We start from the raw sequence: 27,550 nt of genomic DNA, 5'->3' as shown, positions 1-27,550 counted from the left end.
GTAATCAATAAAGATATCAAGGCCAAGAAAATTGAATACTTATAAATTACAAAATTTTAGGACAATTTTCGACTTGGTACACAATTTAAAACCCCCCCCAAAACAGAAAAGGTTTAGCACTATAAGCATAAATAACCATCAACCATGACTAAATAAACATGGACGCTAAAATTATATGTTTATTGTTCCTAAAGGAGGAAATAAAAGCGAGTGTTTAACATTTCACAATTATTCCACTTATGAACTCTTTGACAATAGATCAAAGACACATAATGTGTCAACAACAGTTCCACCACAGAAATGTAACAGGGTCTGACTGTACAGTGGATCAGTGGATAGGGTAACATAACCTAGCAGCAGTCAACATTTGAATTTATGTCTTAATGTATCCTCCCATTTAAAAATTTTGAAAGTTATAATAATGTTTACGTTTCAGACAAGTAACACATCATGATGTTTTTCATAAGACCAGTAAGAAGAGAATGAATACCGTAGAGAACTCAAGTTCACGGGTATTCGGTCGTCTATGTGATACGAACGTGGTAGAAACTATGATCAAAGCGTAATTTAGATGACAAAGTGCAAAAATAGAACTAAGAAAAAGACTGAGGTAATTAATTTGAACGTTGAATACTGTGAAGGTCTGTGAACCACGGAACGAGTCCACGTAACCGTCCCAAAACAACAACAAGCGTAATTTTAGTCCAAGCAGTTAAGTTTTGAAGGTATTTCAACAGATCGTGGGATTTCAGTCTAAAATCTCCGATAACATTTCCACGATACAAGTATCACTACAAGGAAAAAGATGTAAGTAGTGCATGGGCCATTGCCTGTTCTCTCGACACAGCCTAGGCTATGGGGACCATAGGGGGCCTTTACCAGACTTCGGACATCACTCCATAATTTCGGAGCTTCCGCAGAAAAAACCTTGGCACATGGGAAAATCATTTTTTGAAGAAGTTGTAAACTGTACCTAACAACTTACCTCGCCATTTGTGATGTTGATTCCCAAATAAATGTCTCCAAAAGAACCACTACCGATTTTCCTCACTAGACGATATTTTTCACCAACCACGAACTCAGCTTTTGAATTCACACACGTAGCCATTTTAAAGTCTTTTGGCCTTTTCAATGTTCAATTTATACAACACAGACACTATTATTTATTTTTAAGAAACTAAAACCTCCACCAACGCGACGACATTTCTCTTCAGTACCGTACACTGACGCAAGACTGACGTAGGGAACAAAAGCAGCGAGAATCGCATTGCATTGTGGGTTGTACTTCACCGTGCCTTCAACTGTTCTTTGTAAATCAAAGAATGTTCTTTGACAAAGTGAACAGCTATTATTCAGAATAGATCTTGTTCAACTGGTAAGTATTAAAAATTTAAGTCAAACAAGATAGGTTCAAAACTTCAATTTATTTCTGATGCATGGGAACATTTTAATTCCATTTAGCTCTTCACATGACTTCGGTTGAAAGTCGGTACAGCCACTACTGAAAAACAAGTAAGCGGTTGAAGGCAGTCCAAATCCATATGAAATTTATTAGGGACCATGAAAGTTGTTGTCAAGTAACATATTTTTCAGTTCAATTTTAGCAAAATTATACATTGATTCCTTATGATGCTGTTGTTACACTCTTCCAACTGTTTTTTAGTGAGACATTTTTAGCACCTGGACCTACAGCCTGGACCACCTGACAGGTGTGTATGTAAATAGATACGGACCCGGCTTTTACAAAACCTTTAAAAACCACCTTGTTCAAACCACTTCAGTATTTTTACAGCTTTCGTCCATTTGAATTCTTAAAAGACGAAAGACGAACAATAATTATTAACAGTTCTCTCCCGTGTGTCCATTTCGGTAATCAGTAATCAATTTAAAACCACAACGACTTAATCAAATTTTGTTGAGTTCTCAGCCATGTTTTGCCTTCCACACTGAAACGAATAAAATTACTTGTTTGTTATTTGGTCGTTCAGTGTTTGTTTTATTTTACATCATTGCTCTGTCACCGTCTGTGATTGTTGTTTCCCAATTTTATTGAAGGCCTGTTGAACTTTGGACCTCGTGTGCCATTTTCTATTCATCTCTCTAAAGGTGCCTCACTGAAGTTAGTGCTAAACAACCTACCAAGGAGGATAAATATTGTGTTGTTTTATCACTACTTGTACGTTTTGAATTATAATTTGTTTATGGTGTATCCTAAGAGGTTTTGCTTCCAAAAAAGGTACAAGCACTGTTTTGTTTTATTTTCAGGTAAAATGGTCTTGTTTAGCCACACTAAGAAAGAGAACAACCTACTCACCTCATTTTCTTACATATTATTGATCTGCTCTGTTAATGACACATACTCATTAAATTATGAGGAACTTCATGAATTTGATCAGACCCTAAATACTACGACCTTGAAGATAACTGAAACAGAGTTTCATCAAGCAACATCACCACTGAAATCAGCCGAAAACAAATCTCTTCTGAATAAGTCTTACAGAGATAATAAAGTTGAAGGGCTTGGCCTCATCCTAAAAAAGAAAGTAGAAATGCTTCACACTGAAGACACAAAGAAGGTATCATTTTTTACGTGAAACACATAGTACAGTGACACATCTGCAATCAGATTAATGTACTGTAATACCATTATGATGCTTTTTTTTTTCAGCTTGAGATTGTATTTTTAATTGATGCATCTTCAAGTGTTGGTGACCAAAATTTCATCAGTGAACTAAAATTTATTAAAAAACTACTTGCTGACTTTTCTATTTCTGAAAATGAGACTAGAGCTGCTGTTATAACATTTTCTGATCCAGATAAAGTGGTAAGATATTCTTTTTTAATTTCTTTTTTCTTTTTTTTTTTTTTTTTGACGTTTTTAAATCTCCTCCTACTGTCTAGTTTCGCCATGTGGACCATATATCTGTCCCATCCTTCGAACTTCACAAATGCAACATGCTTCACCAAGACCTTCCTAATATTAAATACTCTGGAGGTTTGACATATACTATAGGAGCACTAATTGAAGCACAGGTAAGGGTATATGCTCGATAGTAAGAGAGAGCCTGTATATTACATTTCCCAAACCTTTAAATTCTAATGCTACATTAGTCTGTTCTTGAATGGTCACGCGCTGGAGCTAGAAAAGCCATCTTCCTGGTTACTGATGGATTCTCTAACGGTGGTGATCCTATACCAGTTGCTCAAATCCTAAAGAACAATGGAACTTTCATCTTTACTTTTGGAATTCAATCAGGCAATACTGCTGAACTTGAGAACATAGCATCCTCACCAAAAGAGGAATTCTCTTATTTAGTGGACAGTTTTGATCAATTCGAAGCAGTTGGCAGACGTGCACTTCACCAAGGTATGTCACTGATATCTGGCCCTGACATGTTTATTAATGGTGAGGATTTCTACTCTCCAATACATACTATTGCCGACATTTTACAGATCTTACTGTTGGTTCTTACCAGTCTTTGAGTGATGTTTCCCTTTGTCACTTGATCTGCCCTGATTCTGAGAAAGAGGAAAATGGATGTTGTGACTCACATGCCCGCTGCTCATGTGGAACTGGATCAGGGCATTATAGATGTTTATGCAATCCTGGCTACTATGGTTCGGGATTAAAGAACTCTTGTTGGCGTAAGTAAATAATGTATGAGAGGAATTTTCAGCCCCATAATAAAACTTAAATTTGATTTATATATTTGACTTTTTTCTAGATTGTCCAAATGGGACTTATCATGATGGCCAAAGACCAGGAGATGTATCTTCATGTATATCATGTCCAGATCCAAATCACATTACAGTGATAGGAAATGCCTCTTCAAAGTCAAGTTGTGTTTGTCAACAAGGATTTGTTGCTCAAGGGGACTTCTGTAAAGGTTTGTTCCCATGTTTGCTTTAGCTGAAAGCTGAAGGAAAGAATTGAAAAAGAGCAATTAAGCAATGATGGATACTATGGGTAGTCTTTCAAAGCCCTGACAAGGAGACTTAGGTAGGTGTAAAGTCCCGATCTTCTTGAAACTCGGTATATTTGCTTCTACCATGTAGATGACGACCGCCGGTCGAATTTTGTGCGGAAGTTCATATGCCAAAGTAAAGTACCTTATAGATGCGTATTAGAGAAATTCGTTTAAAATTGGACAAAAACTGATGGAAGGCGTTCTCAAATCGAAAAATGGAAGAGAAACTACCCTCCCTAAAGCGCACATTTTGAGTCAGAATATCACTTCATTTTTTTAACATGAACGTTTTATTTTTTGTACTTTATAGGCCCTTATAGGGAGTTTTGGAATATGAGCTTCCACACAAAAATTGACGCGCAATAGTCATCATCAGGAATAAGAGGTAAATAAACCAAGTTTGAACCTAATCGGGAATTTACACCTACCTAAGTCTCCTTGTGAGACACATTTGTCTTTACTTACACCTGATATCTTATGAAGGTTCTCTTCATTCAGAAGAAGAGGGAAATATTGGAAATTTCTTCACATATGGACCGTATATTTCAAGTTGAAATTCCGGTCTATGTGTTATCCAGCCAATCTGTTAAAGAACGAGATACCATTATAGAAACTATTGCCATATTTCTCAATCTATTTCTTCTTACAACTAATTTTTACTTACCACCCTAGATGAGGTATCTGGCACTGGCTGACATGATCGTACGTCTATTGATTTTTGTCTTCCTACAGCTGGGCGTAAATTTTTTAGTTCTTCAAATTGTAGAGACATGGTACTAAGGGGATAAAAAATAAAAAAATAGATTTTGTAATTATCTACTGTTTCTAGAGTCTATCTCATTGTTCTTACTTGTATTCCTCAAGCATCCACTTCCATTTTGTAGACCAGTTGGATGACAATAATTTCTCTTGCGAAACCCTTGCTTTCCATATTTTATCAGCTGCTACCCCAAAATGTTTTAATTCCTGCTCCATTTCAATAAATTTGTAAGTAGGAACTTATTATGTCATTTTTTTTATCTTAAACTTATTTTTGTGAGTTGATTTTTTTTTTAAAATTTCTGTTTTGCAATGTTTTTCACCTTTTTTGTTATGTTAGATGAAACTCAAGTAAACTTTGGATGTCACCTTGAGTTCCATTGTTGCCAAGAGACAATAAGGAGGAGGGGTAGTGTTTACTGGAAAGTTGTTGAAGTGTGATTGTTTCAATGTAGATTTTTGTTCTTGTCAATTTTGTGTTCCAGTTATTACATGTCCACTCCTATATCCACCTGAAAATGGATATTTTGTCAAAGGTGGAATGTGCCAAAATGTTTTTAATGCTGCTTGTGGAATGAGATGTAAACCGGGATACACACTTCATGGGTCCAGCATACGTTTGTGTCAGGAAACTGGTACTTGGTCAGGCAAAGCACCAAAATGTGTTGGTAATTAGTTGTTTTTATTTTGGCCCCAGTGTTGGCCCACTGTCTGGTCTTGTTTTTTCTCATTTGTATAATTTTTTTCTCTACACAATCTAAAAACTTTTCATTTTCTTCATAGTGAAAATGTGTCCAACCCCCGAAAAACCTCATAATGGAAGTGTAAGGTGTTCCCTGGAGCCACCAGTGTCTAATGATCTCATGGATCCAAGATTTAAAAGAAATACAACACTTGCCAGTCAATATGCAGTTGATACTGAATGCCAATTTACATGCAATCCTGGGCACATCATTATTGGATCAAGAAGACGCACTTGTCTGCCACTAGCAAGATGGGATGGCCTACGAACTGTGTGTAAACGTGTGTTATCAGTCAACTTATTAATTTTTTAATTTATTTATTTCTTTATTTTATTAACACATAAATGTCCGAGGGCTTTGCCCTGTGTGGGGACCTCAATAGTTTACAATATTGGTGACTGCTGGCAGCCCGAGGAGAACTAAAAATAAAAATCTAAGAAAGAAATGAGAAACCTAATAGAGAAATGAGAGAAAATATAATTAATTTGTGCACTTAGTAATTTTTTGTTTGCCTGGAGAAGTCACTTTCATTGGAGCGTATTTACAAAATTTTGTTTGTCATAGCTGTTACATGTCGTCCATTAACAAAGCCTGTGCATGGCAAAATTACTCCTGAATCTTGCACTGACTCTTCAAAATTGCCATTTGGGCAAAAATGTGATATAAGTTGTGACGAAGGCTACAGATTAGTTGGACCTTTGTCTCGTAAGTGTGCTGGAAAGGGAGGTCTATGGACAATGAAAGCTACTCCTAGCAAGTGCATTGGTAGGTTTGATTTACACCTTCTTGTCTTGAAATTCTTTTCATTTTTAAAACGTATCATAATGAGACAGTTCTGTGTGTTTCAGATGAGCAACCACCTGTTGTGCTTTGTCCTGCCAATATTGTAGTTTCAACAGATTTTGGAGAGGCTTTTGCCACTGTGATTGTACCTCAACCCACAGTTTATGGTTCGTAATTATGCCTTAACCCAAAATTATAGCCTTTTTTAAAGTTCAATAGATAGATAAATAAATGCACAAAAAAAAATTGAGCTGATATCTTAGATTAGAAAGATTGTATTATGATTATTCTGAAATTTTTTGAGTAGATAACTCTGGAAAGACGCCTATCACTTGGTCACAACCAACTGTATCCTCGCCAATTGCCGTACCAATTGGGCTTGTTCAAGTATCCTTTATAGCTATGGACCCTAGCCACAATCAAGCTATGTGCAATATGACAATCACAGTTCTAGGTATTTTGTGTTTGTTTTTTTAATGAGTGGTTACTGTTAACTAACAATTTCCCATTGTAATCCATTGTAATTTTTAAATATCAGATAAAGAGCCACCAGTAGTAGACAGCTGCATTTCACCAGAACCTATACATCTTTTTGAGTCAAAAGGCATCTCGACTGTGAAATGGAATGAGCCTGAGTTTCATGACAACTCAGGAAAAATTTTCAAGGTACATTTTTAGAACATTTGCCGACCTCAAATTTAGGGCACTGCCTTTACTGTTTCATCTTCATTTCATTTCTATTCAAATAATAGGTGAACACTTCCCCCATGCTCAAAGAGTTTCCGGTAGGGAAAACTGAAGTCTCAATCACAGCTTATGATGAATCTGGGAACAACAGTACCTGTGTCCTCGAAGTCATTGTGGAAGGTAACTATTACTTTAATGATTATTTTTGGCCAATGTTTTTAATTTTTAAGGCTGTGAATTTTTTCCATGTTTTTGACAGATAGCGTATGTAGTCAGAACCCCCCCAACATTCCAAATGCGTCAGTTGTCTGCACACATGAACAGGAGAAAGTCATTAATTGCTCCATGATATGCAAAGAAGGATACGTATTTGAAAATAGTTTTGAAGAGACTAATAAGGCTTTCTTATCACAAAATAGTTCTTATTCTTTTTTATGCACCGATGTGCAAATGCTTGATCTCCCTCGATGTGCAGGTAATGCCCATCAAAATTGTTTTGCTAGAGACAAAATACAAACTAAGAAAAATATTTTCATTACAGAAGCTGTATTGCCTAATAGTGTATCTCAGAAAGGAGAGGTAGTATTTATTGGTGGTGAAGGTGCATGCAATAACACTGAATTAATTACCAAGGTGAGGTATATTAAATTTAGATGAAGGATAATTTATGGCAAACACATAGAATAGTATTCAAAGTCACAGAAATTATACTTTCCTTGTTAAATATTTTCTCCATGGTGTTTCTTAGTTAAAATCTGCAGTAGAATTTGAATTTTCTAAGAAACTAGAGGAAGTTTGCTTGTCCAGCTCCAACATATTATGTAGCATTTACAACACCAATGCATCATGTGAAGAAATTGCATCTCTTAAGGAAGAGGAAACAAATATAATCCATCAAGTGAAACGAGATGTAAATTCTGACACTAGTAGGTAAGTAGATCTAATGAATCATGGGTGCATTTGCATGATAGCTTAAGACTGTAAAATCTTATCACAAACTATTTGGTTGAGGAATTGGTATGCTTTTAAAGCTAAAGTCATAATTCCCTTGATTGAAGTAAAGGGGTTGTAAGTGGATTCTCTGAATAATTATGTCTCTTTGTTATTGGTTTCCTAAAAATTACCGATATGTTTCTAGGTCTGCGCCCTTAAATTATCGCCCTTATCAAAGACTACTGAAACGGGACACAACATCGTCATCATTTCAGGCCAGTAGCATTAATGTTCAGTTTGAAGTAGTCGGTCAGCTGCGTGAGTGATTTTTTACAGCACTGTGTATGCTTTTCAGATTTAAATGTAGTTTCATTGTGAAGATTTTCAAATTTTGCAGAAAATACAATTGAAAAAAAGATGTTAAAGTCAGAGATTTTGAGTAACAATGGTTTTAATCAGTTAAAGAAGGCTCTGGGTAAAGCCTCAATTTCAGTTCCTGCAAATGTGAGGGAAAAAACTTTACAATGGAAAGGCAAAGGCCCAGTATTAGTATGCTCTGATGGCAGTGTTGTTCACAGTACTGGTATCTGTGGTGAGTTGTGTTAATTAAACTATTAGAATTATTTTCAATTTCATAATAATAGTCATTTAAAAAATTTGCAGTGAAGTGTCCAACAGGCACCTTCTTTTCAAATGCTACTCACAAATGTCTCCCTTGTCCTCTCGGCGAGTATCAAAATATTGATGGGCAGACAAAATGTCTTCAGTGTCCTAAGGGCATGTCCACAAAGTATGGGGGTTCCCAACATGTTCATGATTGCTTGTGTTAGTATGATTTTAAGTGCATTTTTTCTCCTTTGTTTTATTTATTTTTACATGACCCTTTTTGTATTGTAAATATCTAGATTTATGCCAACCAGGATCATTTGGACGTATATTAATCTCCAACCCATCACGAAATGGAGGTTCTGTTTCTCCATGTACCCTGTGCCATCCAGGAACTTACCAACCCAATTATGGAGCAACAAGCTGCTTACCCTGTCCAAGTGGACTTCATCCATTTAAAAAGGGATCCAAGAGTGTGAAGGATTGCTTTCAATTGTTTGCGAAGAGTGGGAAGGGTGTTTGGCTGCACTCCACAAATTGTGCTTCTCATATGTGTCAGAATGGTGGATCATGTAGGGCCCTGTCACTTGGATTTGTTACTTGCGACTGTCCATTCGGCTTTTATGGTAAGAGAAATGATTTTTTAAATTGCGCCCACTCCTTTAGAATCGAAATCCTTACAGTTCCTACCTTATTTCAGGTTCATTTTGTGAATCTGTTTACTATCATTGCAATTCTAGTCCTTGCTTGAATGGAGGCCAATGTGTTCAAAACTATCCTATGGGGTATACCTGCAAGTGTCCTTCTGGATATATTGGCAAAAACTGCGAGGTAAGATGAAATACACTTCACACTTTATTGATATTTTAATAATTTTTTTAAAATATAAAATATGTTTTAAATTTAAAAACAAGGAGGAAATTGATGACTGCAGTCCAAATCCATGTCTAAACAATAGTACCTGCGAGGATCTCAGTGATGGATATTTTTGTGACTGTTCAGATGGATTCCGAGGTCTTTTTATTCTCTTTAATATTAATGTATATCCAAAATACAGCCACATGACTGGTTAGATTTAACTCTTTATTCTTATATTACAGGAGCAAACTGTGAAGAGAATATTGATGACTGTGTTAGTAAGCCGTGTGGTGATAATGGTCTCTGTGTTGATGGCATCTCTAGTTATACTTGTACTTGTGTTGATGGATATTCTGGTCAAAATTGTGAGACGGAACCTGTTGACACATGCCTGGAAAATAACCCTTGCATGAATGGGGCTACATGTCTTACTACTCCTAATGGCATGCACAAGTGAGAGGACTGAATTTAATAGTTAATTTTCAATATTTAAAGTTTTTTTTCTCTTTACTTTTCTCCCCTGTCTATTATTACAGATGCATTTGTCCATTTGGATTTGAAGGAAATAACTGTGGTATAATAGATAGCTGTTCCTCATCACCGTGCCTAAATAATGGCATTTGCGTAAAAAAAGGAGTAGGAGGACACATCTGCAACTGTAAAACATATTTCACCGGAGATGATTGTGAAACAAGTATTTAAAGAGACTTTTATCAAACTTTTACTTTCTTCAGTTGCTGAGGATAAGTTCATTCTTTCAATTTATTAATTTTTGCCTAAAATATTTCCTTTATTAGGTCTCCTTTCAGAGTTTGTTATGCATATGCATTCCCCAAGTGTAACAGATTACGCTATGGTTGATTTGCCATCACAGAATTTTGACAAGGAATGTGTTTTCTTCGAATATTTACCAAAGCAATAACACGAATTTTTGAATAATTTTTCTCTTATTGTATATAGATTACTGCATGTATGTGGCTGCAATCCAAAGATGGCTTCAATTATGGTACAGCATTCTCTTATGCCACCAAGCACCAATTTAACATGTTTACATTAACTGATTACAATGGGTATATTTTGACAGTAAACCTACAACTATGCATTATTGGATCTAAACATTCAACTTAACAATATTAATGATCTTTTCCACAGTTTCGTTTTATATGTGAATGGAAATAAAATTGTTACCGATGTTTCTACAAATGATGGGTTGTGGCATCATGTGTGTGTCACATGGCAAAGTAATCTTGGTCTATGGAGTATCTACCTTGATGGTTTTCTCAGCGACTCTGGTGCAATGTTGTCACCTAACAGTAAAGTGAATGGTAACATTTGTTTCATTTCTTATTTATTTATTCATTTATAATTTTCAATATGCATTTTTTGTGTTATTTGTGTCCGCATTTGTTTAATGGATAAATTACTTGTTATGCTGATTTAAATATTTGCAGGTGGTGGAAAGTTTGTTGTAGGGCAGGAGCAAGATAGTCTTGGCAGCAGTTTCAGTGAAGCTGAGTCACTCATTGGCAGGATATACAGACTGGATTTGTGGGATGAAATTTTAAGTGCAGCAAAAATCCACCAAATTGCCAAAGAATGTCATCAAAGTTTAGAGGGGTCTCTAATAAAGTGGACAGACTTCCTGCCTAATATTCATGGTAATGTTAAGGTCTGTATTTGATATTTAAAGTTTTTCAGTCTATTCAAGTTTAGTTTCCATGCTTGATGTATGTAGCGTTTTAATATATTTCTTAAAATTAAGATCGAAAACTCAACATTTTGCTTGGAGTGTCCGCATCCTGAAACTTTGTGGCACGGAACTGTGGCAGTAACCAATGATGGTAATGGATCTATTGCAACTTATGAATGTGAAAGTGGCTTTGTTATTCACAAAACAAGTCTGAGAGCTACTAAGAGGCACTGTTTGAAACAAGGTTATTGGGAGGGTAGTTCCCCAGTGTGCGTGCGTGAGTTAATTTAAAGCTGTTATTACAAACCTTGTACTTAAGTGTTAAGAAACACGCTTTTTTATTAATCTTTTTATTATTAGGACGCAGCTGTGGTTTTCCGGGTAATTTACCGGGTGGGGTGGTTGTGGGTAACTCGTTCCTTTTCACGGATATTGTCACCTATGCCTGTCATTTTGGTGCCCAAATTATTGGGGACTCTACTCAAACTTGCCAAGCGGATGGAAATTGGAGTGGGGTGCCACCTATTTGCAAAGGTAATAACTATGAAATTGACTAATTTCAGATTTTAACACTAAAATACTGTTTTTCTAGGTCTTGAGTGCCCATCATTAATTCCTCCCAAATATGGAAAAATCACTGTGGACAGGAAAGTTGGAGGTATTCGGACTGCTCAGTTTTCATGTGAAAGTGGGTTCTATATTGATGGAGTTGAAGTTCTTACTTGCATGTATGATGGCACATGGGATGAAACAGTTCCTGATTGCCTTCCTAACATCTGTCCTTTGCCCCCAAGGTAGACACTCAGCTTTGGATGTTATCTAAACTATTAGACATTCAATTAGCTCCTTTCACTTTTTCTTTCTTTTAGAATCCAGCATGCCATTCTAAAGCACAATTTTCTTGAGAAATTCTCTTTTATGGACATAGTTTACTATGAATGTGAGAAGGGATACATGTTAACTGCTTCCAGTTCTTCTGCCATATACTGTAACAAAGATGGAGAATGGTGCCCATTTTTTAATACTACAACGCAAAACACAAGTGTGAATTTGCCAAGCTGTGAGGTTCAAAGCTGTGGGAAGCTTGATGATATTCCTAATGGTAGATGGCTTCTTAAAAATGGAACTGCCATTAATTCTCATAATTATTCTGGTGACTCTGTTTTGGTTATGGAATGTGAAACAAATTATGAGATGTATGGACCAAAGACCAAGTATTGTAAAGACAATGTATGGTTGCCCTTGGATATAACACAGTGTGTTAAAGTTAGTTGTGATACAGAGGGCCTTCCTTTCGATGTACCCCACTCTGTCCTTCATATTTCTGGGGAAGAAGTTGGAGACTCAGCAACTCTTAGCTGTAAAGATGGTTATCAACTCAGTAGAGCAAGCACAGGAGAGAGATTGATTGAGGAATTATCAGCTGAGATTGTCCCTAATAACTCAGTTACATGGATGTGCAATTCTGAGAGTTCTTGGACCATAAATACAACTTCTATGGATTTTTCAAGCTCTGAAACACTGTTGTTGGCATGTCTACCTAAAAGAAAAGCGAGTAGCATCCTGTGCAGTAGACCCAAGGTAACAGTTTTAGTTTATCAAGAAATTATAATTTTATGTTGGTCTCACTATTGACTTAACTTCATCTTCCAGGCTCCTTCCTTTGGATATTTATCAACAAATGATGCAGAGACAGACAGAGTCGCTGGTACAATCATAGCAATTCAGTGCAGAACTGGATTTTGGTTAGATGGTTCAAGATCAATTGTTTGTGGAGAAAATGGACTCTGGCATGGCTCAGCTGTTTGTAAACGTAAGTATTGAGTAAATCAGAATCTAAATACTGTTTAAGAAACCTCTCAAACATTTCCATTTAACAGCTGTAAAATGTCGTTCACTACCCCCACATCATAATATGTTCATCATGAGTACTACTGCAGTTGGACAAGAGATGGAATTCGGTAACCTGGTGTCATTTTCATGTATTCCTGGATTTAAAGCACATGGTGACCTTAGTGTTAGATGCCAGTCAACTGGCCTCTGGTCGCCATTAAGAGGTAAATGCATAATGGAGTGATAATCTACCACTACAAGTCCTTTGATATTGACAGTGGAACCAAATATAACAGCAGCAACTGAATTTTCCTGTTTATTAAATAATAAAACGGTAAACCATTGGCTTATAAAACAGACTTGTAGCAAAATGACATAACATACTCTTTAATATTAATGCTAAACAATTTTACACAGACTTACAGCCCAGCCAGGTACACCTCTTAATTCAATGAAATTCCTAGCTAATATCGTTCTTGATAATAATGCATGTATGTTAATGTTCATGTAAAGAAACACCACGCAGATTTAATTTGTTTTTCATTGGTAAGACAATTCTTAATCAGGGTAATGTTTCCAAGATGTATGTTACGTTTGCTTTGCCTCCATTTGTCCTTAGTACTTCAGTGACTTTTCCAGTTTAGTGCTAAGGCACAATAACTTTGGCTAGACTGTAAGAACCACTGTCATGGTATTATATACAAAATTTTACAGACTTAACAGGATAGTTTCTTCAGTACACACCTACACTAACATCAGTAGAGGATGACATACCAGCAGTCATTTAAGGCAGCAAGTTGTGTCAACCATAGAGCATGTGAATACAATTGAATTATTACACACAACAGAAAGAAATTAATCATAGAATTAAAAAACAAACCTTATTAATTTATTAAGATATGTGACGAAACAGATTGAATAGGGAAAGACTGCAGTGTGGCACCAGTGAAGGAAATTACATTAAACACTGGGATATTATGAAGAAAACAATGATGAAATTCATACAAAGTTGACAGATTTGCCGCTTTCATCTGATTTGTCACATAATTTGTCAGTTAAACACAGCCCAATAAATCTGCTTCACTGTAGGAAAACTAAGGGAAAATGACTAAGATAGTTTCAAGTATTGAAGAACTGAGAAATTCGGTAAAATATAAATGGCAAACAAATTTTGTGGTTATTGATCAGTCGTCCATATTCTGTGAAAGTAAAAAATTTGCAGCCAAATTTTCGTTTTTCTCACAGGCGAAGTATGCTTGAATTACAAGGTGTTCTGGGAACCCTAAGGCCTTTAACTGCAAACAGATAAAAAGATAAATTTTTAAATGGAGTTAAATGGGAAATATATAAAATGATGGGTGCTTGATATGAAACCAAAACTTACCCTCTCAATTGCTTCCCTGTCCTGAGCAGAAATTTGAATGACACCGGGTGCATCTTCAAATGCATTGCCCCCTCTTCCCCCACCACCCCTGCCAGCAGCTGGTACTGCAGGCTCATTAGCACTACCAGATCCATCTGAGGGCGCCGCAGGTGCGCTCCCTGCAGGTTCATTGAGCATATTCACAAAAGCCTCTTGATTTTGGGAGATAAGCTGGAGGAGTGCAGGGTTTGTCTGACCAATCTGTTGCAGCACTGTGTTTAGAAGCTGAGGGTTTGACTGGATAATCTGGCGCATTTGTTGGAACTGTGGCTGTGACCGCAGGAATGCCAAAGGTTCATCTGCTGGGCAGAATTCAAATGAAAATGCCATTATGTGGGATAGGAATTTTTTTCCTGTCACATCCTTCAGTAAAAAAAAATTCAAGAGAAAGAATTTGCCTAGTATTGGTTACCAGTAAGATTGTCCATTTATTAAAAAAGATCCCGCCAAAATATTTTAATTTGCCAAGATATATATATTTTAATGTCACATTACTGCTCCGGAAGCTATCTTTTTGTTTACTTTTTAAAGTGATTTGGTAACTCAATCTAGCTGTCATTTCCATTGACACCACCACCACCACCATAATGGAAAATGCTAACACCTCTGCCTCCTACAGACCCACTCCACATGCATAAAATAATTCATTTGACTCAGTGTAAAGTACTTAGAGAAAATAAAAAATGGAGGGTACACGTACTACCTGCTGGAGAGGAAGGTGGTGCTGGGTCTGGATCAGCATCATCTTGACCTGCATCCTGAGGAACAGCATCCAAAGCTTGGGCCGGAATACCATTTATGAGATATTCAACTGCTCTATCAGGGTTGTTGAAAGATGCTCGCAGAGCTTGCTCTACCTATCACAGCAATAATTGATTTTGTGTAAAGCAATTTAAAAAAGTACAGCTTAAAGCCATTAGAATAACAATTGTCTTACCTGATCTCTATCATATCCCATATCTACTATATTTTGCACCATTTGATTGTAAGCATCACCAACAAGCAGGGCAGATTCAGCCGATGTTATTGTGGCTGTAGGAGCTGAAGTGCTACCTGTGGTCGAAGATGATCCACCTGTTGAAGGTGTATTAGTTTGAGCACTAGTGGGAGAAGCAGATGATGACTGTCCTCCACTGTCTTTGCTGCAAAGGACGAAAAACAGGTAAGTTAATACAATATTTCCTTCTATTAAACCACCATTATGTATGCCAAGGAGGAACAAAGTCCCAGATTTAATGTAAAATAAAACTGTACCTGTCTTTGCTATCCTTGTTGTCACTATCTCCAGCAGCAGTTGCAGTAGGGTCACTGGGGCCTGCAGATGCTTGAGATGCAGCCTTAGGTTTAGTGACCATTACCACTATGAATTTTTTTTCATCAATATTGTACTCCTTTAGCTGACTTTCATCAGAGAGAATTTTCCCTAGAAAGTAACAGTAGGCAATGTAGAACGAAGATATATAATGGCACTAACAACAATGATCATAAATTGACTTACCGGCATAAATGAGTCTCTGATTTTCAGCAGCATAGTCTTTGCCCTTCGACAGCTCAATCTGATCTTTAAGGTTCTTCACCTGAAAAGAGAACGGCATTAACTGGTTGGAGAGAATTGGTGCACCCAAACAAATTCAGTTGTGCTGACATGAATGGAAAAATTTAATACCAGACCAAACATGCATAAATAGGCAGATTGAGTACTTGTAAGAAAAAATTTCAAATGAAAGATAAGCTTTACGGAATAAAATAAGCAGATAATATGTAAAGAGAAAAATTCAAAAAAATTGAATAACATAATTAGAAAAAAAATGATAAGATAGGTAATTTCCAAATAATGTGTTCTTGAATACAGCATTACTTTCAATGACAAACTTCTGTCATTATCTCTGTGCTGACTTTTTCACATCAATAACATGCAATATGTGAATGACTAAGCCATTCTGCAGTATGGACCAAATCAATGATACATCACTAGAGCGCCACGAACCACTTGAAAAATAACACGCTACAAAAAGTTCAAAAGTTTGATCATAGTTTGCACAATAGATGACATTTCCGCAAACGCCGGGACGCATAGATTAAACTTATGCTTTGGGCAAAGTAGTGGTTATGGTCGGCCATTGTTTGGAGCCCGCCAGAACAGCATACCGCCAAAACCCAAGATTGTTGCACCAAACGTAATGCTAGAGTATTTTAGACGAAGTAAACAAAAAGCCGGCAATTCGAATTAACGACTACTGTGGTTAGTTTGTCTTAAGAATAGGCTTAGCATCCAGTGAAGCTCTGGCTTACCGTCTGAGTCGGATCTATTTCGACGGTAAATGTCTGTTGTTGGAGATTCTTCAAGGTAATAATCATGGTGGCTGCACTATACTAAAGAGTCAGACGAAATATGTACACCGATTGACAATAATAGCCGAATATAGAGGGAACTGGATGATATTGCATTCAACTCGTCGCCATGTAATGACATCACAGATCACGTGACCACTAAAACGCAATATGGCGACTGAAAGTAGATTATTATTCATATTTGGATTTGATATTGAATAAGGAAAGGTCCAGTCCCTCCCTAAGGCTAGGTCCAAGTTTGTTTTTAGACTTACACTTTTTCATATTAATGAACCATAATAATAATAATAATTTATTTTAAAAAATCAATAATGCGGAATACATTGCATAAAAGCAACAATAATTTGATGGTGAGAATTTCTCTATTAATAACAAAGAAATAAGGCAAGATGATATAAGACAATAAAAAATTTATTTACTATTCATCTCTACATAATACGTCAAGTGTTACTTTGGAATTGATTAAGACACTTGCTGAACAATTTTGGAACATAGTTTGGTCATCATAAATACGTGAAACACAAGTAAATCTCTTCAGTCAACAAGTGGGATAGGAGAGATGATAACTTCAATACTACCTAATGCAAACAAGGGTAGGTATGGAACATTAATTGATGAGATAGATAAATCAAACAGTTCATTCATCACAGATTGGCTTCATGTTTTACACAAGGGTGACACAAATAAATAAGTACAGTACACATTGTTCCAGAACGGACCAAAGTACAGAAAATTTAAGGAGTGACAGTTTTCATTTGAGTTTGAATTTCTTTCTTGGCAGTTTTACTGGTCTTAAATATGGATTGTCAATAACATCAGCTTCTTTCTGATCTTCTTCACCTTCTTTATTTTCTGTTGTTTCCTTTTCTTTCTTTGCTTTCTTTGGTGCCTGATGCACTTGTTCTTCCTCAAAATCAAATATTTGGTCTTTGGGAAGAAGGGCATCAAGGTAAGGAGGAAATTTAGGTTTAACAGTTACCACTGGAAAGAAAATTGTAAAAGATTAAAAGAGGCAAAATGTCAAACCAGGGTGTGAACAGATTAGGGTCAGATTATGAAACTTCCATCATTCCTGTTATGTGCATTGAAAGTGAGATACTTACGAGGGAACATTGTGTCGGGACCTTGAAACAAACTGCAAACTTCATTTGTTTTAGTAATAAATTTGCACAGAGCACGTTCTAAATCTCTTTTGTGCTGTGCTGACTTCTCACGGATAGCCTCGTATTCCGTGACAGGTTGTTTATGAGTCTATAAACAGACGACAAGAGAAAAAGGCAGCAATAAGTCAGGTGATGTTAACCACAGCAGATAGATAGAAAACAATAGACTTACTGGAGTTCTAATGTAGGCATGTGGATCAGGGAATTCTGGCATGTAATTAGGAATAAATGCTGGGAATCTTTGCTTTTCTCCAGCCTGGAGAATGTTTGTTGGTTTAGGAGCAGCAGATGGCAGAGGTTGAGGTACAGTGGTGCGAGCTGGGCGACGACCATAAGCTTGAAGCCCATCCAAGTTGTACCCCATATTGACTAGAGCTACAATGACGTCACCAATGACAGGTTCAGTCCGACCAGCTAGCTCACAGTATGATTTGCTACTGTTGCCCACCTCTGTAAGAACTAAGAAAGGAAAATGAAAATTATTAATGAAACATAGTGCTATTTAACCTCACTTAAAAATCTCTATCCAAATAGAGAAAGGTTAGAGGCATAGAATCAACCAATATTAGTTTACTGCTGTACTTACAACTTTGAATCATCTCCACTAACGTTTCAACAGCCATTTTTTCGGCATGATCAAATCCCAGCTCCGTCAGTAAGCTTGAGACAGCAAGAGTCAGCACTCTTCTTCGCACTGAAGTTGGGTGACTTTCAGAGACTACAGACATGTTGACACTGAGCTTGAAAAACTACTCAACTGAATTGCATAGATTGTGAACTTAACATTGCTCGCGACGTAAGACGGTTTTTCTTAACACTGCAATTGCCGCAATGGATGGCCGCGTTGTTGTTTACTATTTTACCAGCCCAAGCCAGAGCATAACTAAGTTAGTGAAGATCAACGTTGTTCTTGGCAGTACTATAGTTCAGCTTTCCTTCGTCAAGGTATGGAAAACAAAATATTTTCTCTCATCTATGTTGAAAAGCTTCTGCTAAAATGGAAAAACTTGTATTCAAAATTAAAATAAAAAAATAATTCAGAGTGAAACCATAATAAAGCGATCGGCATTTCTGGCTTTGGATTGATTTTGCGATTTTGCTTATTTGTGTTGGCTACCTCGCTCTCTCTGTGTGGCGACAACGAACATATCGATTTTTCTCAGGTTGTTTTTGTTTTCATTTTATGCACCACTTTGTGCTAATGTTCCGTCAGATTATGGCATGGTAATTTTATTTTGGATTTATTGAACAGGAGTAAAACGACTTAGATTTGATTAATTTTTATTTTAAAATCATATATTTACATATTTGACTCTAGTGACATAAAATTGCAAGATACATTTCTATTCCTGGTAAGTTGTAATTGTGAGATATTGATGTGTTGAGGTTATAGTTTTTTTTTTAGAAAAACTGCAAATTTCTATCCTTTTTATTATTTCTTTTTCATTTCAATCAAAACTGTGTGTTCTAAATGATTTCTTTTAATATGCTTGTCAAGAATGTTATTCTTGCGAATTTCCTCATCTGTTTCTTATTCCATTTTGTAGGAGCAATGGCTATTGGTTCGGCATTCTTAACAATATGTTTAAATCATGCTGAAATTTTAAAAAATTCTGAGGGTTAATTGAGCCGACTTGGACATTGAGAACCAATGAAATGCCAGCAGAAAATGACACTGTCAATGAGATTAGTGAGACTAAGGTATGTTTTCATTATAAATCCATAATGCTGCTCCAGTCTTGAACATTACTTTTAATTTAGACCAACTGTGCCATTTCACCCAGGTTTGCAGAGACTTCCTGCGCAATGTTTGTCGAAGAGGAAAGAAGCGATGCCGCTATCTTCACCCTGATGATCTTGATTTGAATGGAATGGGTGTTACAATTAATGGAGGTCGGACAACATTTCTGTTTTGCCATGACTATCAGAATGGTCTTGGGTGTAAACGTGAAGATTGCAAATTTGTGCACTGCACTGTTGAGGAAGAACAATACTTTAAATCTAGAGGCAAGCTTCCAGAACACGTCATTGATATGGCACTAAGGTGAGATGCAGAATTTATATCAGTTGCGTTCAAAATTCTGTTTACTGTTAATCCCTTTCACATTCTTTTGTTACTTAATTTGTTGATTTTATATTATTTCCATATTTGATTTACAGCCGGGGCGCACTTGAACCAGCAGCAAGACTAGGAGAGCCACCAGCCTGCAAAGATTTTCTGAAAGGAGAATGTCGACGAGGGGCACAGTGCAAATTTCGACATTTGACTAAGCGTGAATTTGAAAGAGAGCTAGGATATTGTCAATCTCCTCCCCATCAGTCACTAAGTGATCTTCAGCCTCAGCTTCCACTCCAGATTCAACCTCAACTGCAACCTCAAGTTCAACAGCAACCACCTCCACAACAGCCACCACTTCAGCCCCAACCCCCACCACAACTTCAACATCAGCAACCACCCCCCATGGCAATGGTCAGTATATGTGTATGTCATTCCTTGTAGCAATGGCTGCTCAATCTCCCAAATTTAATCTACTTTTATATTCCCTCATTCAGGTACAGTTTAGCCATGCCAGCCAACTACCTGATGGAGGCCCTGAACAGAAGCAATTCCACTATGCTCCAACAATGCCCACCCAGCAAGCCCCTGCCACAAATATTCCTCCTCCTAACCACCGACACCACCCATACTCCCGTCCTCCCAACGCTCAGCCTCCTGCGTCTGCTGCTGAACCACAACCACAGCCTCAGGTTCCACCTGGTATGGTTGTCCTGCACACACATACCCATGCTGTGGCTCAAGCTGCTCCACAGCCATCTCCACCCTATGGCTTACACCCAGCCGTACCTGCTGCACCTCAGCATCGAATTTTCACACCAGCTGATGCTAGGTCTCTTATGCTGGAAGAAGAAAATGTTGTTTTGAGGAGAAGATTGGAAGAATTAAAGAAACAGGCAAGTAATTCTATTGCACTATGCATACCTGTATAATGCTAAGTAAGTAACATCATATTTCCATCCCTTCTCAGGTATCAGACTTGACTGTCACAAACGAGTTTCTTCTTGATCAAAATGCCCAATTGCGCCTTGGCTCCAAGAGAACCACTACAAGTATTGCTGCACTCACTGTACCTGCTGTTACCATAACAAATGCTGGACAACCTCTTCCTGCTCAAATCACGTCAGCACAAACACCAGCCCCACAGCAAATGATGGTTGCTACCGGAACACTAAGAACTGTTGCTGCAAGTGTGGCTACAGTACCTGTATCAATTGCGACCGTTGCTGGCACCCCAGTTTCTATTGCAACTGTTTCTATGGCACCTGTCACAATGCAACCTCCTGTGGTGACTATGGCCCAGCAAACTATCGGTGTTTCCGGCCCTCAGACGATTGGGGTGTCTGGTCCTCCACCTCAAACACTCACTGCTACTGCTCCTCCCCCTCAAGGAGCACAGCCTCAAAATGCCACAGCAGCTTGCCCTCAGAGCTTGCCTTTGGCCATAACAGCAGGAACCACCCCATTAGTCACATACCCAATACCTGTCTTACAGACCAGCTTGTCTCACTGACAAAGCGATTCACCACAACATCTTATTTGATAAGTCATATTTTTGTATCTTATGTACCTGGTACAGAAATTAGAATTTGAGTTGGCATAAGTGAATTCTGTTTTGTTCTTTATTTATTTTTTGGCTTCTATTTTGAGAAGTATTTAAATTTAAACTAAACATTTGAGTGGAAAGTTTTGCTATCTATGACTGTTTATGTAAGTACTACATCATAAAATAGAAATTTGTGATCAATCTAATTTCCACTTGTATGTGAATGTGTTCTTAACATCTCAACAAATTTGATGACGTGGTTGACTTTTTTTTCCTTTCTTTTTTCTTTTGATCTCTTGTAGTTATTCTATGTACAGTAATTTTACAAAGCTTTAATAATATTATTAGATTAAAGCTTTCAGAGACTTTTTGAATTTTATGGAACATTTTTCTGTTATCATGATAAACTGAATGTGGTGCCTAGACAGGTAGTTTTCAGATATCATGAGAACATTTGACAGCTATGGTTGTGCTATAGCGTTTGTTTTGTCATGAACTCCATGGTTTTGTATCAATTAGTTTCTGAAAATTGATCCAAGTGATTCCGATAATTTGCTGCAGCTTTTCTGGAAATCTAATTCTGCGTATTAGTTTTCTGTCATTTGCTTTTTTTGAAATTTTGTTAAAGATATCTGCAGTGTTTTTGTTGCCCTCCTTTGAACCTGCTTGGTTTGTTGAATAAATTTTACTGATCAGAGGAGAAATTTTCAATTTGTAGGAGATGTGGAAAGTAATGTGCTTGCTGGTTATTAAACTACCGTGGGCAGTGGATTTTTAAATTCACATCAAACCTTGAAGTGGGAGTTGAATGATAGCTTGTTCTTGTTCATGGTTATTTTAGGGAAAAGTAGCTTTTACAATTCAAATATGTGGGTATATGTTTGAGAATTGGTGCGTTTGTTGTGGTAAGAGCTAGGTTGGTGGCTAAACCTAGGACTTACCAGCAGTGAAAGTGGCTGTACCTAGAATAACCAAATTTTCTTGGACAATTCTAAGTTGAACAAGCTAATCCTGGGTTTAGCAGGCCTTTTAGTTTTAACAATGACACAAACATTAGGAATAAGAAAAAAAAAATTGCTCTGTAAAAGTACGTATATTTTCTGCTAAAAATTTAAAAATACAGAAATGTAAAATACTGTAAAAAGATCAAATAACTTAAAGAATACTTCTATGAAAAACAATGCAAGTTTCAGTTTTATTGAAGCACACTGGAATGACAAAGAGTTTATAAATGCCTTATACTGCTATCATTCTGTAGCAGACTATTGCAATTCCTGACTACATCAATAGCTTTATTTGTCAGGTCTCCACTTTACTAGGTGGAAGTTGATCGATATTGCCAGTACAGTAATGGTGAGAAAACAACAAGAGCTAAAACAGCAATATAAAGACGAATTCTCCAATGTTCCCAAGATTCATTGAGGATGCCAACAATACGTTGAGCTTGCTTACGGGTTTCCTCCAACTCGTTTGTATTGTCAATTACATAGTGAGCTTTCTCGCATTTCTCTTCTAAAGGCATTTGGGCAGCAATACGCTGTTGAGCAAGGGTTTTGGCCATAGTGTTTCGTTTCATTAATCTTTCAAGTTGTTGTTCAGGAGTACTGAAAAGTTAAATTAATACTAGTAAAATTGGATGGTTTTAATTCAAAAGAATTGCATAAAATTTGAGTACATACCAGGTAACACAAATGACTTTGTGGATATATTGAAGCATAACACCACTCTCAAAGAGTAACGGCAGGTCCAAGACAATATAATTGTTGCCTGATTATTGAAAAATTGAAAAATATGCATTCAAAAGAGAACATAATAAGATAACACTGTAATAAGATTAACAAGATACTATAAACAACAAAATTACCTGTCAGGAAATGTTTGAGAGCTTCAAACATAATAGTACGATGAATTTCAGGGTGAGTCCATTCATTAAGCATTCTACGTTTTGTAGCATCCGCAAATATAATTTCTCCAAGCTTTTCTCTGTTCAGATATCCTGTAGGAAGCAAAACCTCTTCTCCGAATACTTCTTTGATTTTCTTCCAGGCATTGGTGCCTGGTTCAACAACTGTAAAATGATTGAATTAGCAAGGACATTTAGTATGCTGAACTCTCAAAGTAAGTGCACAGCAATAATAATAATAATTATTATTATTACTTATTATTTTGAAATATTCAAAACAATGTATGGAAAGAACCTAGTGTACCTTCCCGAGCAATTGCATCTGCATCTACAACCGGAATTCCATTCTCTCGGAAGACTGCTGCTACTGTTGATTTTCCACTGGCAATACCACCAGTCAAACCGACGATAAACATTTTTCATTAACTAATTAACTTCTCAGTTTCAAAAAAGTTTCCACAAAAGCTAGCCTTATGTACCGACACTTGACCTACTGCAGACCTAACCGTTTACAATTAAAATTAACAATAAACAAGCAGAACCTTAGCAGTTAGCAGACGGTCGTAAAATATCGAAAGTCTCTCGAGGTGTCATGTCCTCGCAAGACGTCTAGCCAACACGACATCCCAAAAATGCGCTACCTTTTGGGGCCTTTTGAATGATCTAGCTCTCTGCAAGTGGTCTTACTTGTTCAATTAAACAGATGCATTTCTAAAATCAATTACTAAGGGACGATTGATCAGCTTACAATGATAAGTTTTTCGATAGATGTTATGAAAAGGGTTGGCTAAAAAGGGGCGGAGGGGTAAGGAAAGGGGAGGGGAGGAAATTCCCTAAGCCTTCTGAAAAGAAAATTGGTAACTTCGCTCTGACGTTACATTTCCATGTATGTTCTCTGGCTACAATCTTTCTTATCCTAATTGTATTTAGGTTTGTGTTATTGAAATGTTTTTGAACTGCGCTATGTACATTTGTTACGCGTATGATGTATGACGAAGATGCTCCTTGTTGTTGCAGCCTATTCTCCAACCTGATCAGCTGTTTCCGTGAGACGTGTAATTGGTTAAAGCTCCGGAGGTGCACCTTCTGCTGAGCTTCCTCCTCTTACTTTTTCTTCTAGCCTAAGAAGAATTTTCGTGAAGACTTTTGTCAACATGTAGCAATATGATGTGTTGAGTGGTCCCTTGCAGTAATGGTGGTGGTGAATGATGGCTGGGGGAAGAATTTGGCTGTACCCATGACAGAAACCTTTGCCTGTCTTACCTCAAATAACAAAATGACAAGTCGAGGAGTTCTCACTTGCCGTTTCAACTCCCACCCCTTCCAGGAGCGCAGCCTAATTCTTGACCAACCTGTGAAGATTGGGCGCTCAGTGGCAAGAGCAAAACCTGCTGCAAACAATGCTATTTTTGATTGTAAAGTTTTGTCTCGCAACCACGCCCTACTGTGGTATGATGCCGGTAAATTTTACCTTCAGGATACAAAGAGTAGCAATGGCACTTTTGTCAATAACCATAGACTTAGCAAAGGAGGTGAAGAGTCTACACCAAGGGAAGTTTGTTCGGGAGATATTGTACAGTTTGGTGTTGATGTCATGGAAAATGCAGGCAAGGTAACACATGGTTGTATTATTGCAACCCTTCGGTTGTATTTGCCAGATGGAAAGGAAGCCAAAGCAAGTCCTTCTACGGTTCATTCTCAAGAAACTGTTGGTTTGGAAGAACTCTATGCTCTAAACAGTTATCTTCAAGAAGCACTCCAGAGAGAGAACCAACTAGAGAAAAAACTTCACTCCTTGCAGCGACTGTTGGATGATCTGAGGAAGAGTTGTGATCTGGGCTGGAAAGCTTTAATTGATGAAGACCGTCTCCTTTCTCGAGTTGAAATACTTGAGTGTCAATTGCAGACTTATGCTAAGAATGCCACCGAAGACATACTAAGGGAGGAACTGCGTAAGCTTCAAGAAGATAAAATAAACTACCAAGGAACTGCAAAGCAAGGACTTCAGAAAGTACTTGAAGAAAAACTTGAGGCAGTACAAAAATTGCAAGATCTTGAGAACTCTAAAGCAAGTGTGGAAATGCAATGCAATGGGCTGAAACAGCTCCTCGCTCGTAGCCAACAAGACCTCAAGGAACTTGCACAGAAGTACAGTCAGCAGTCTGTTAAGCTTAATAGTACAGAAGAACAGCATCAAGAAGTTCTACAAGCTTTAGAGGAAGAGAAAAAACAGCTCCAGTCCCAGCTGGAAGAGCAAATCAAAGCAGAGAGAGCCCTTCAGACTAAATTGGAGGGACTTCAGGCAGATGGAGACCTCACACAGCAGCAATTGGAGGCTGTCCAGGCACATTTGGCAGGATTGGAATCAGGAGTGACTATGGACCTAATTATTCAACGCATCAGTGACACACTGAAGGTCGAGCTCAAGGAAAGGCTGGACAACGCTGAACTTATCAGTGAAGAGGACCAAATTTCAAAAAAAGATCTTGATAATGCTGGTAATAACACTAATTCCATTCACAGACTGAAGGCCACTATTGCCATGCAAAATGAAATGTTGGCTTCAATGAGAGAAAAAGAAAGAGAATATGAAAAGCAAAACGAGCAGTTAGATGCTGAGCTGCGCAAAGTACAAGCAGTTATGGAACGTTTAAAAGATAATGCAGATGATACTCACCCACAGGTTAGTTTATTGTACCCATTTAAATTATCTTCTTTGCTATCAGACTAGTTTCCAATGTTACAATATTCCTACAGAGACCTTAAAGTAATTGAATTTTCTAATTTTTTTCCTGAATATGTGTTTTCTAGGTAAACAACAGAGAATCTGACGATACAGAGGTGATGAAAAAGTTGCAATGGGAGGCACAACAAAATGAAAAACAGCTTCGCAATGGTGTGGATTGTGTTGTTCAACTAGAGGCACAATTATCAAAGCTCCAACAAGATGAAAAGTATGTTAGGAATGGTTCTGAAAATGTTGCCCAGCTAGAAGGACAACTAGCAAAGCTGCAACAAGATCAAAAGCTAAATCAACCTCTTCTTGAAGAACGTAATGAGCAGTGTAAAAGATTGACAAGTAAAGTGGAGGAGCTAGAAGAGGAATTAGTTGTTCTTCGTGAACGCTTTTCACAGTGTAATTTGGAGCGCACCCGCATTTTTCAGGATCTCCGCACTTTACAAGCTAGTTCTGGTCAAATAACCTCTGCTAAGTTGATGATGCCAGGTCTAGTTCTAATGCTCGCTATTTTTTTATTCATGTGGCTTCAATTCTGACTCAGTAGATGCCTTCAAATTATTTTTCAGATCTTTTTCCTTTGTCATGCTCAACCCTTAGTTGCCATATTGAAAAGTAAGGAAATGTAAATATTCTAAGTTATTGGGAGTGTCCACGTATGTTCAATAAATGCTGTTTGTTACTGTGATTGTTCATTAATTCATTAACCATACCGTAATTGCTTTTGTAGGGTAGATAAATACCAAAAATTATATTCTATTCTGTAAATTTGCATGAGTGGTGGTGTTTTGTTGCTTTAAGTGGTGTGGATTATCCTATAACAAAGCATACAACACATGTTTTGGAGGGTCACTTAAAATGTATTTGTATGCATCTGAGTTTGTTGATTACGTTTCTTCTCCTTTTAAAGACTCTTTTTATTTATCTATTGTAAGTATTTTTAATAGGATCAATATTTCCCCACTTTTCACTTTTGTTTCCCCCTAGGCCCACTGTGATATTTGTTTTGAGTACAATCACATCCTGTAAATTTGAGGAGAGCCAAGGCTAAATTTAAAATGTCTATGATTTAGGGACCTGACATTTAAAGTCTATCAGCAGTGAAAAATGATTTTACACCATTGCTTTTTCTATCCTCTTCCCTTATTTGTTGTTATTTATCATTATTATTAAATGTTGTCATTTCTATTGTTATCAAGTTCTGTTGGTGTCTGTGTGTAGTGTTGAAATATCTGTCATGAGTCTGAAAAGACTTTTGGTATACTCTAGGTTTTAGTTACCATGTGTAGCCTCATCTAGTCTTTGTAAGATTTTCCTTTAAAGATTTGTAAATGGAATAAAAAAGACTTCATGCAGATTACACTTTCAGTGTGAGTCTGTATTCGATTTTGTAGATTGTCAAGCTCTTAATAAAACTTTGTGTTTCTTTATTATGTTTCTATCAAGCAATCACTCTCCAACTCCAGAACAGCTTTTACCTTACTTAAAATGTAGATTTAAAAATTCCAAA

The 27,550-nt window shown here is 37.1% G+C and overlaps 7 protein-coding genes across 18 annotated transcripts; 3 read left to right on the top strand and 4 right to left on the bottom strand.

Moving 5' to 3' along the window:
• Nucleotides 1-1,509: 1,509 nt before the first annotated feature.
• Nucleotides 1,510-13,167, top strand: LOC113210420 (sushi, von Willebrand factor type A, EGF and pentraxin domain-containing protein 1). 7 transcript variants are annotated; one of them, XM_026428418.2, is made up of 36 exons: nt 1,510-1,709; nt 2,107-2,176; nt 2,266-2,576; nt 2,669-2,824; nt 2,902-3,033; nt 3,112-3,367; nt 3,454-3,645; nt 3,726-3,887; nt 5,213-5,395; nt 5,511-5,750; nt 6,035-6,235; nt 6,319-6,420; nt 6,561-6,707; nt 6,792-6,919; nt 7,006-7,120; nt 7,200-7,415; nt 7,482-7,573; nt 7,689-7,870; nt 8,079-8,191; nt 8,271-8,465; nt 8,537-8,698; nt 8,779-9,105; nt 9,180-9,310; nt 9,394-9,493; nt 9,580-9,790; nt 9,874-10,031; nt 10,135-10,223; nt 10,298-10,407; nt 10,490-10,662; nt 10,789-11,006; nt 11,100-11,304; nt 11,388-11,561; nt 11,620-11,821; nt 11,897-12,608; nt 12,681-12,840; nt 12,908-13,167. In XM_026428418.2, exons 3-36 carry the CDS (start codon nt 2,271-2,273, stop codon nt 13,102-13,104), a joined length of 6,447 nt encoding a protein of 2,148 aa, XP_026284203.1. In that variant the 5' UTR covers nt 1,510-1,709; nt 2,107-2,176; nt 2,266-2,270; the 3' UTR covers nt 13,105-13,167. The 7 variants fall into 7 exon arrangements, with proteins under 7 accessions (XP_026284203.1, XP_026284211.1, XP_026284220.1 ...); XM_026428426.2 differs by lacking the exon at nt 2,107-2,176; XM_052271866.1 differs by lacking the exon at nt 1,510-1,709 and having other exon boundaries at nt 1,736-2,176; nt 11,999-12,608.
• Nucleotides 3,789-5,202, bottom strand: LOC127750357 (uncharacterized protein C20orf85 homolog). The gene is made up of 4 exons (XM_052271868.1): nt 4,819-5,202; nt 4,633-4,744; nt 4,434-4,551; nt 3,789-3,917 (listed from the first exon to the last, which is right to left on the bottom strand). Exons 1-3 carry the CDS (start codon nt 4,941-4,943, stop codon nt 4,459-4,461), a joined length of 330 nt encoding a protein of 109 aa, XP_052127828.1. The 5' UTR covers nt 4,944-5,202; the 3' UTR covers nt 3,789-3,917; nt 4,434-4,458.
• LOC113210493 (UV excision repair protein RAD23 homolog B) lies at nt 13,164-16,778 on the bottom strand. 6 transcript variants are annotated; one of them, XM_026428522.2, is made up of 7 exons: nt 16,576-16,778; nt 15,782-15,860; nt 15,538-15,706; nt 15,221-15,425; nt 14,984-15,140; nt 14,245-14,585; nt 13,164-14,155 (listed from the first exon to the last, which is right to left on the bottom strand). In XM_026428522.2, the coding sequence occupies exons 1-7, from the start codon at nt 16,639-16,641 to the stop codon at nt 14,045-14,047; spliced, it is 1,128 nt and encodes a 375-aa protein (XP_026284307.1). In that variant the 5' UTR covers nt 16,642-16,778; the 3' UTR covers nt 13,164-14,044. The 6 variants fall into 6 exon arrangements, with proteins under 6 accessions (XP_026284307.1, XP_026284315.1, XP_026284341.1 ...); XM_026428530.2 differs by having other exon boundaries at nt 14,245-14,582; XM_026428556.2 differs by having other exon boundaries at nt 14,245-14,402.
• A 252-nt stretch (nt 16,779-17,030) lies between these two features.
• LOC113210552 (transcription initiation factor TFIID subunit 8) lies at nt 17,031-18,711 on the bottom strand. Its single transcript, XM_026428607.2, has 4 exons — nt 18,385-18,711; nt 17,971-18,257; nt 17,739-17,886; nt 17,031-17,616 (listed from the first exon to the last, which is right to left on the bottom strand). Exons 1-4 carry the CDS (start codon nt 18,524-18,526, stop codon nt 17,387-17,389), a joined length of 807 nt encoding a protein of 268 aa, XP_026284392.1. The 5' UTR covers nt 18,527-18,711; the 3' UTR covers nt 17,031-17,386.
• A 209-nt stretch (nt 18,712-18,920) lies between these two features.
• Nucleotides 18,921-22,104, top strand: LOC113210482 (zinc finger CCCH domain-containing protein 10). Its single transcript, XM_026428508.2, has 7 exons — nt 18,921-19,022; nt 19,117-19,150; nt 19,346-19,499; nt 19,583-19,842; nt 19,959-20,268; nt 20,352-20,750; nt 20,825-22,104. Exons 3-7 carry the CDS (start codon nt 19,455-19,457, stop codon nt 21,365-21,367), a joined length of 1,557 nt encoding a protein of 518 aa, XP_026284293.1. The 5' UTR covers nt 18,921-19,022; nt 19,117-19,150; nt 19,346-19,454; the 3' UTR covers nt 21,368-22,104.
• Nucleotides 22,105-22,474: 370 nt separating this feature from the next.
• On the bottom strand, nt 22,475-23,890 carry LOC113210560 (dephospho-CoA kinase domain-containing protein). The gene is made up of 4 exons (XM_026428618.2): nt 23,608-23,890; nt 23,265-23,468; nt 23,080-23,167; nt 22,475-23,004 (listed from the first exon to the last, which is right to left on the bottom strand). Exons 1-4 carry the CDS (start codon nt 23,717-23,719, stop codon nt 22,716-22,718), a joined length of 693 nt encoding a protein of 230 aa, XP_026284403.1. The 5' UTR covers nt 23,720-23,890; the 3' UTR covers nt 22,475-22,715.
• Nucleotides 23,891-24,079: 189 nt separating this feature from the next.
• Nucleotides 24,080-27,470, top strand: LOC113210462 (sarcolemmal membrane-associated protein). The gene is made up of 3 exons (XM_026428481.2): nt 24,080-24,233; nt 24,321-25,986; nt 26,115-27,470. Exons 2-3 carry the CDS (start codon nt 24,496-24,498, stop codon nt 26,577-26,579), a joined length of 1,956 nt encoding a protein of 651 aa, XP_026284266.1. The 5' UTR covers nt 24,080-24,233; nt 24,321-24,495; the 3' UTR covers nt 26,580-27,470.
• Nucleotides 27,471-27,550: the final 80 nt, after the last annotated feature.

This window comes from Frankliniella occidentalis, unplaced genomic scaffold (genome assembly GCF_000697945.3).
Source record: "Frankliniella occidentalis isolate FOCC.00 unplaced genomic scaffold, Focc_3.1 Scaffold177, whole genome shotgun sequence".
NCBI lineage: Eukaryota > Metazoa > Arthropoda > Insecta > Thysanoptera > Thripidae > Frankliniella > Frankliniella occidentalis.
Note: the sequence above shows the minus strand (reverse complement) of the source record. Positions and strands in the feature narration are given on the sequence as shown.

What these genes read in the sequence shown, in the direction of transcription:
- LOC113210552 (XM_026428607.2), bottom strand. Translation starts at nt 18,526, where the DNA reads ATGTCTGTAGTCTCTGAAAGTCACCCAACTTCAGTGCGAAGAAGAGTG. An exon ending in AGTGGAGATGATTCAAAGTT is followed by an intron (nt 18,258 to 18,384) that starts GTAAGTACAGCA and finishes TTCCTTTCTTAG; the next exon opens with TTCTTACAGAGGTGGGCAAC. An exon ending in TCCCGACACAATGTTCCCTC is followed by an intron (nt 17,617 to 17,738) that starts GTAAGTATCTCA and finishes TTTTCTTTCCAG; the next exon opens with TGGTAACTGTTAAACCTAAA.
- LOC113210560 (XM_026428618.2), bottom strand. Translation starts at nt 23,719, where the DNA reads ATGTTTATCGTCGGTTTGACTGGTGGTATTGCCAGTGGAAAATCAACA. An exon ending in AGATGCAATTGCTCGGGAAG is followed by an intron (nt 23,469 to 23,607) that starts GTACACTAGGTT and finishes ATCATTTTACAG; the next exon opens with TTGTTGAACCAGGCACCAAT. An exon ending in AAAGTCATTTGTGTTACCTG is followed by an intron (nt 23,005 to 23,079) that starts GTATGTACTCAA and finishes TTAACTTTTCAG; the next exon opens with TACTCCTGAACAACAACTTG.
- LOC113210462 (XM_026428481.2), top strand. Translation starts at nt 24,496, where the DNA reads ATGGTGGTGGTGAATGATGGCTGGGGGAAGAATTTGGCTGTACCCATG. An exon ending in CAGATGATACTCACCCACAG is followed by an intron (nt 25,987 to 26,114) that starts GTTAGTTTATTG and finishes TGTGTTTTCTAG; the next exon opens with GTAAACAACAGAGAATCTGA.
- LOC113210493 (XM_026428522.2), bottom strand. Translation starts at nt 16,641, where the DNA reads ATGATTATTACCTTGAAGAATCTCCAACAACAGACATTTACCGTCGAA. An exon ending in AACAAGGATAGCAAAGACAG is followed by an intron (nt 15,426 to 15,537) that starts GTACAGTTTTAT and finishes CGTCCTTTGCAG; the next exon opens with CAAAGACAGTGGAGGACAGT. An exon ending in ACCTTCCTCTCCAGCAGGTA is followed by an intron (nt 14,586 to 14,983) that starts GTACGTGTACCC and finishes AATTCTGCCCAG; the next exon opens with CAGATGAACCTTTGGCATTC.
- LOC113210482 (XM_026428508.2), top strand. Translation starts at nt 19,455, where the DNA reads ATGCCAGCAGAAAATGACACTGTCAATGAGATTAGTGAGACTAAG. An exon ending in GTCATTGATATGGCACTAAG is followed by an intron (nt 19,843 to 19,958) that starts GTGAGATGCAGA and finishes TTTGATTTACAG; the next exon opens with CCGGGGCGCACTTGAACCAG. An exon ending in TGGAAGAATTAAAGAAACAG is followed by an intron (nt 20,751 to 20,824) that starts GCAAGTAATTCT and finishes ATCCCTTCTCAG; the next exon opens with GTATCAGACTTGACTGTCAC.
- LOC113210420 (XM_026428426.2), top strand. Translation starts at nt 2,271, where the DNA reads ATGGTCTTGTTTAGCCACACTAAGAAAGAGAACAACCTACTCACCTCA. An exon ending in TTTCTGATCCAGATAAAGTG is followed by an intron (nt 2,825 to 2,901) that starts GTAAGATATTCT and finishes CCTACTGTCTAG; the next exon opens with TTTCGCCATGTGGACCATAT. An exon ending in TCAAGGGGACTTCTGTAAAG is followed by an intron (nt 3,888 to 5,212) that starts GTTTGTTCCCAT and finishes TTTGTGTTCCAG; the next exon opens with TTATTACATGTCCACTCCTA.
- LOC127750357 (XM_052271868.1), bottom strand. Translation starts at nt 4,943, where the DNA reads ATGGAGCAGGAATTAAAACATTTTGGGGTAGCAGCTGATAAAATATGG. An exon ending in TGGATGCTTGAGGAATACAA is followed by an intron (nt 4,745 to 4,818) that starts GTAAGAACAATG and finishes TTATCCCCTTAG; the next exon opens with TACCATGTCTCTACAATTTG. An exon ending in CAGATACCTCATCTAGGGTG is followed by an intron (nt 4,552 to 4,632) that starts GTAAGTAAAAAT and finishes GTTCTTTAACAG; the next exon opens with ATTGGCTGGATAACACATAG.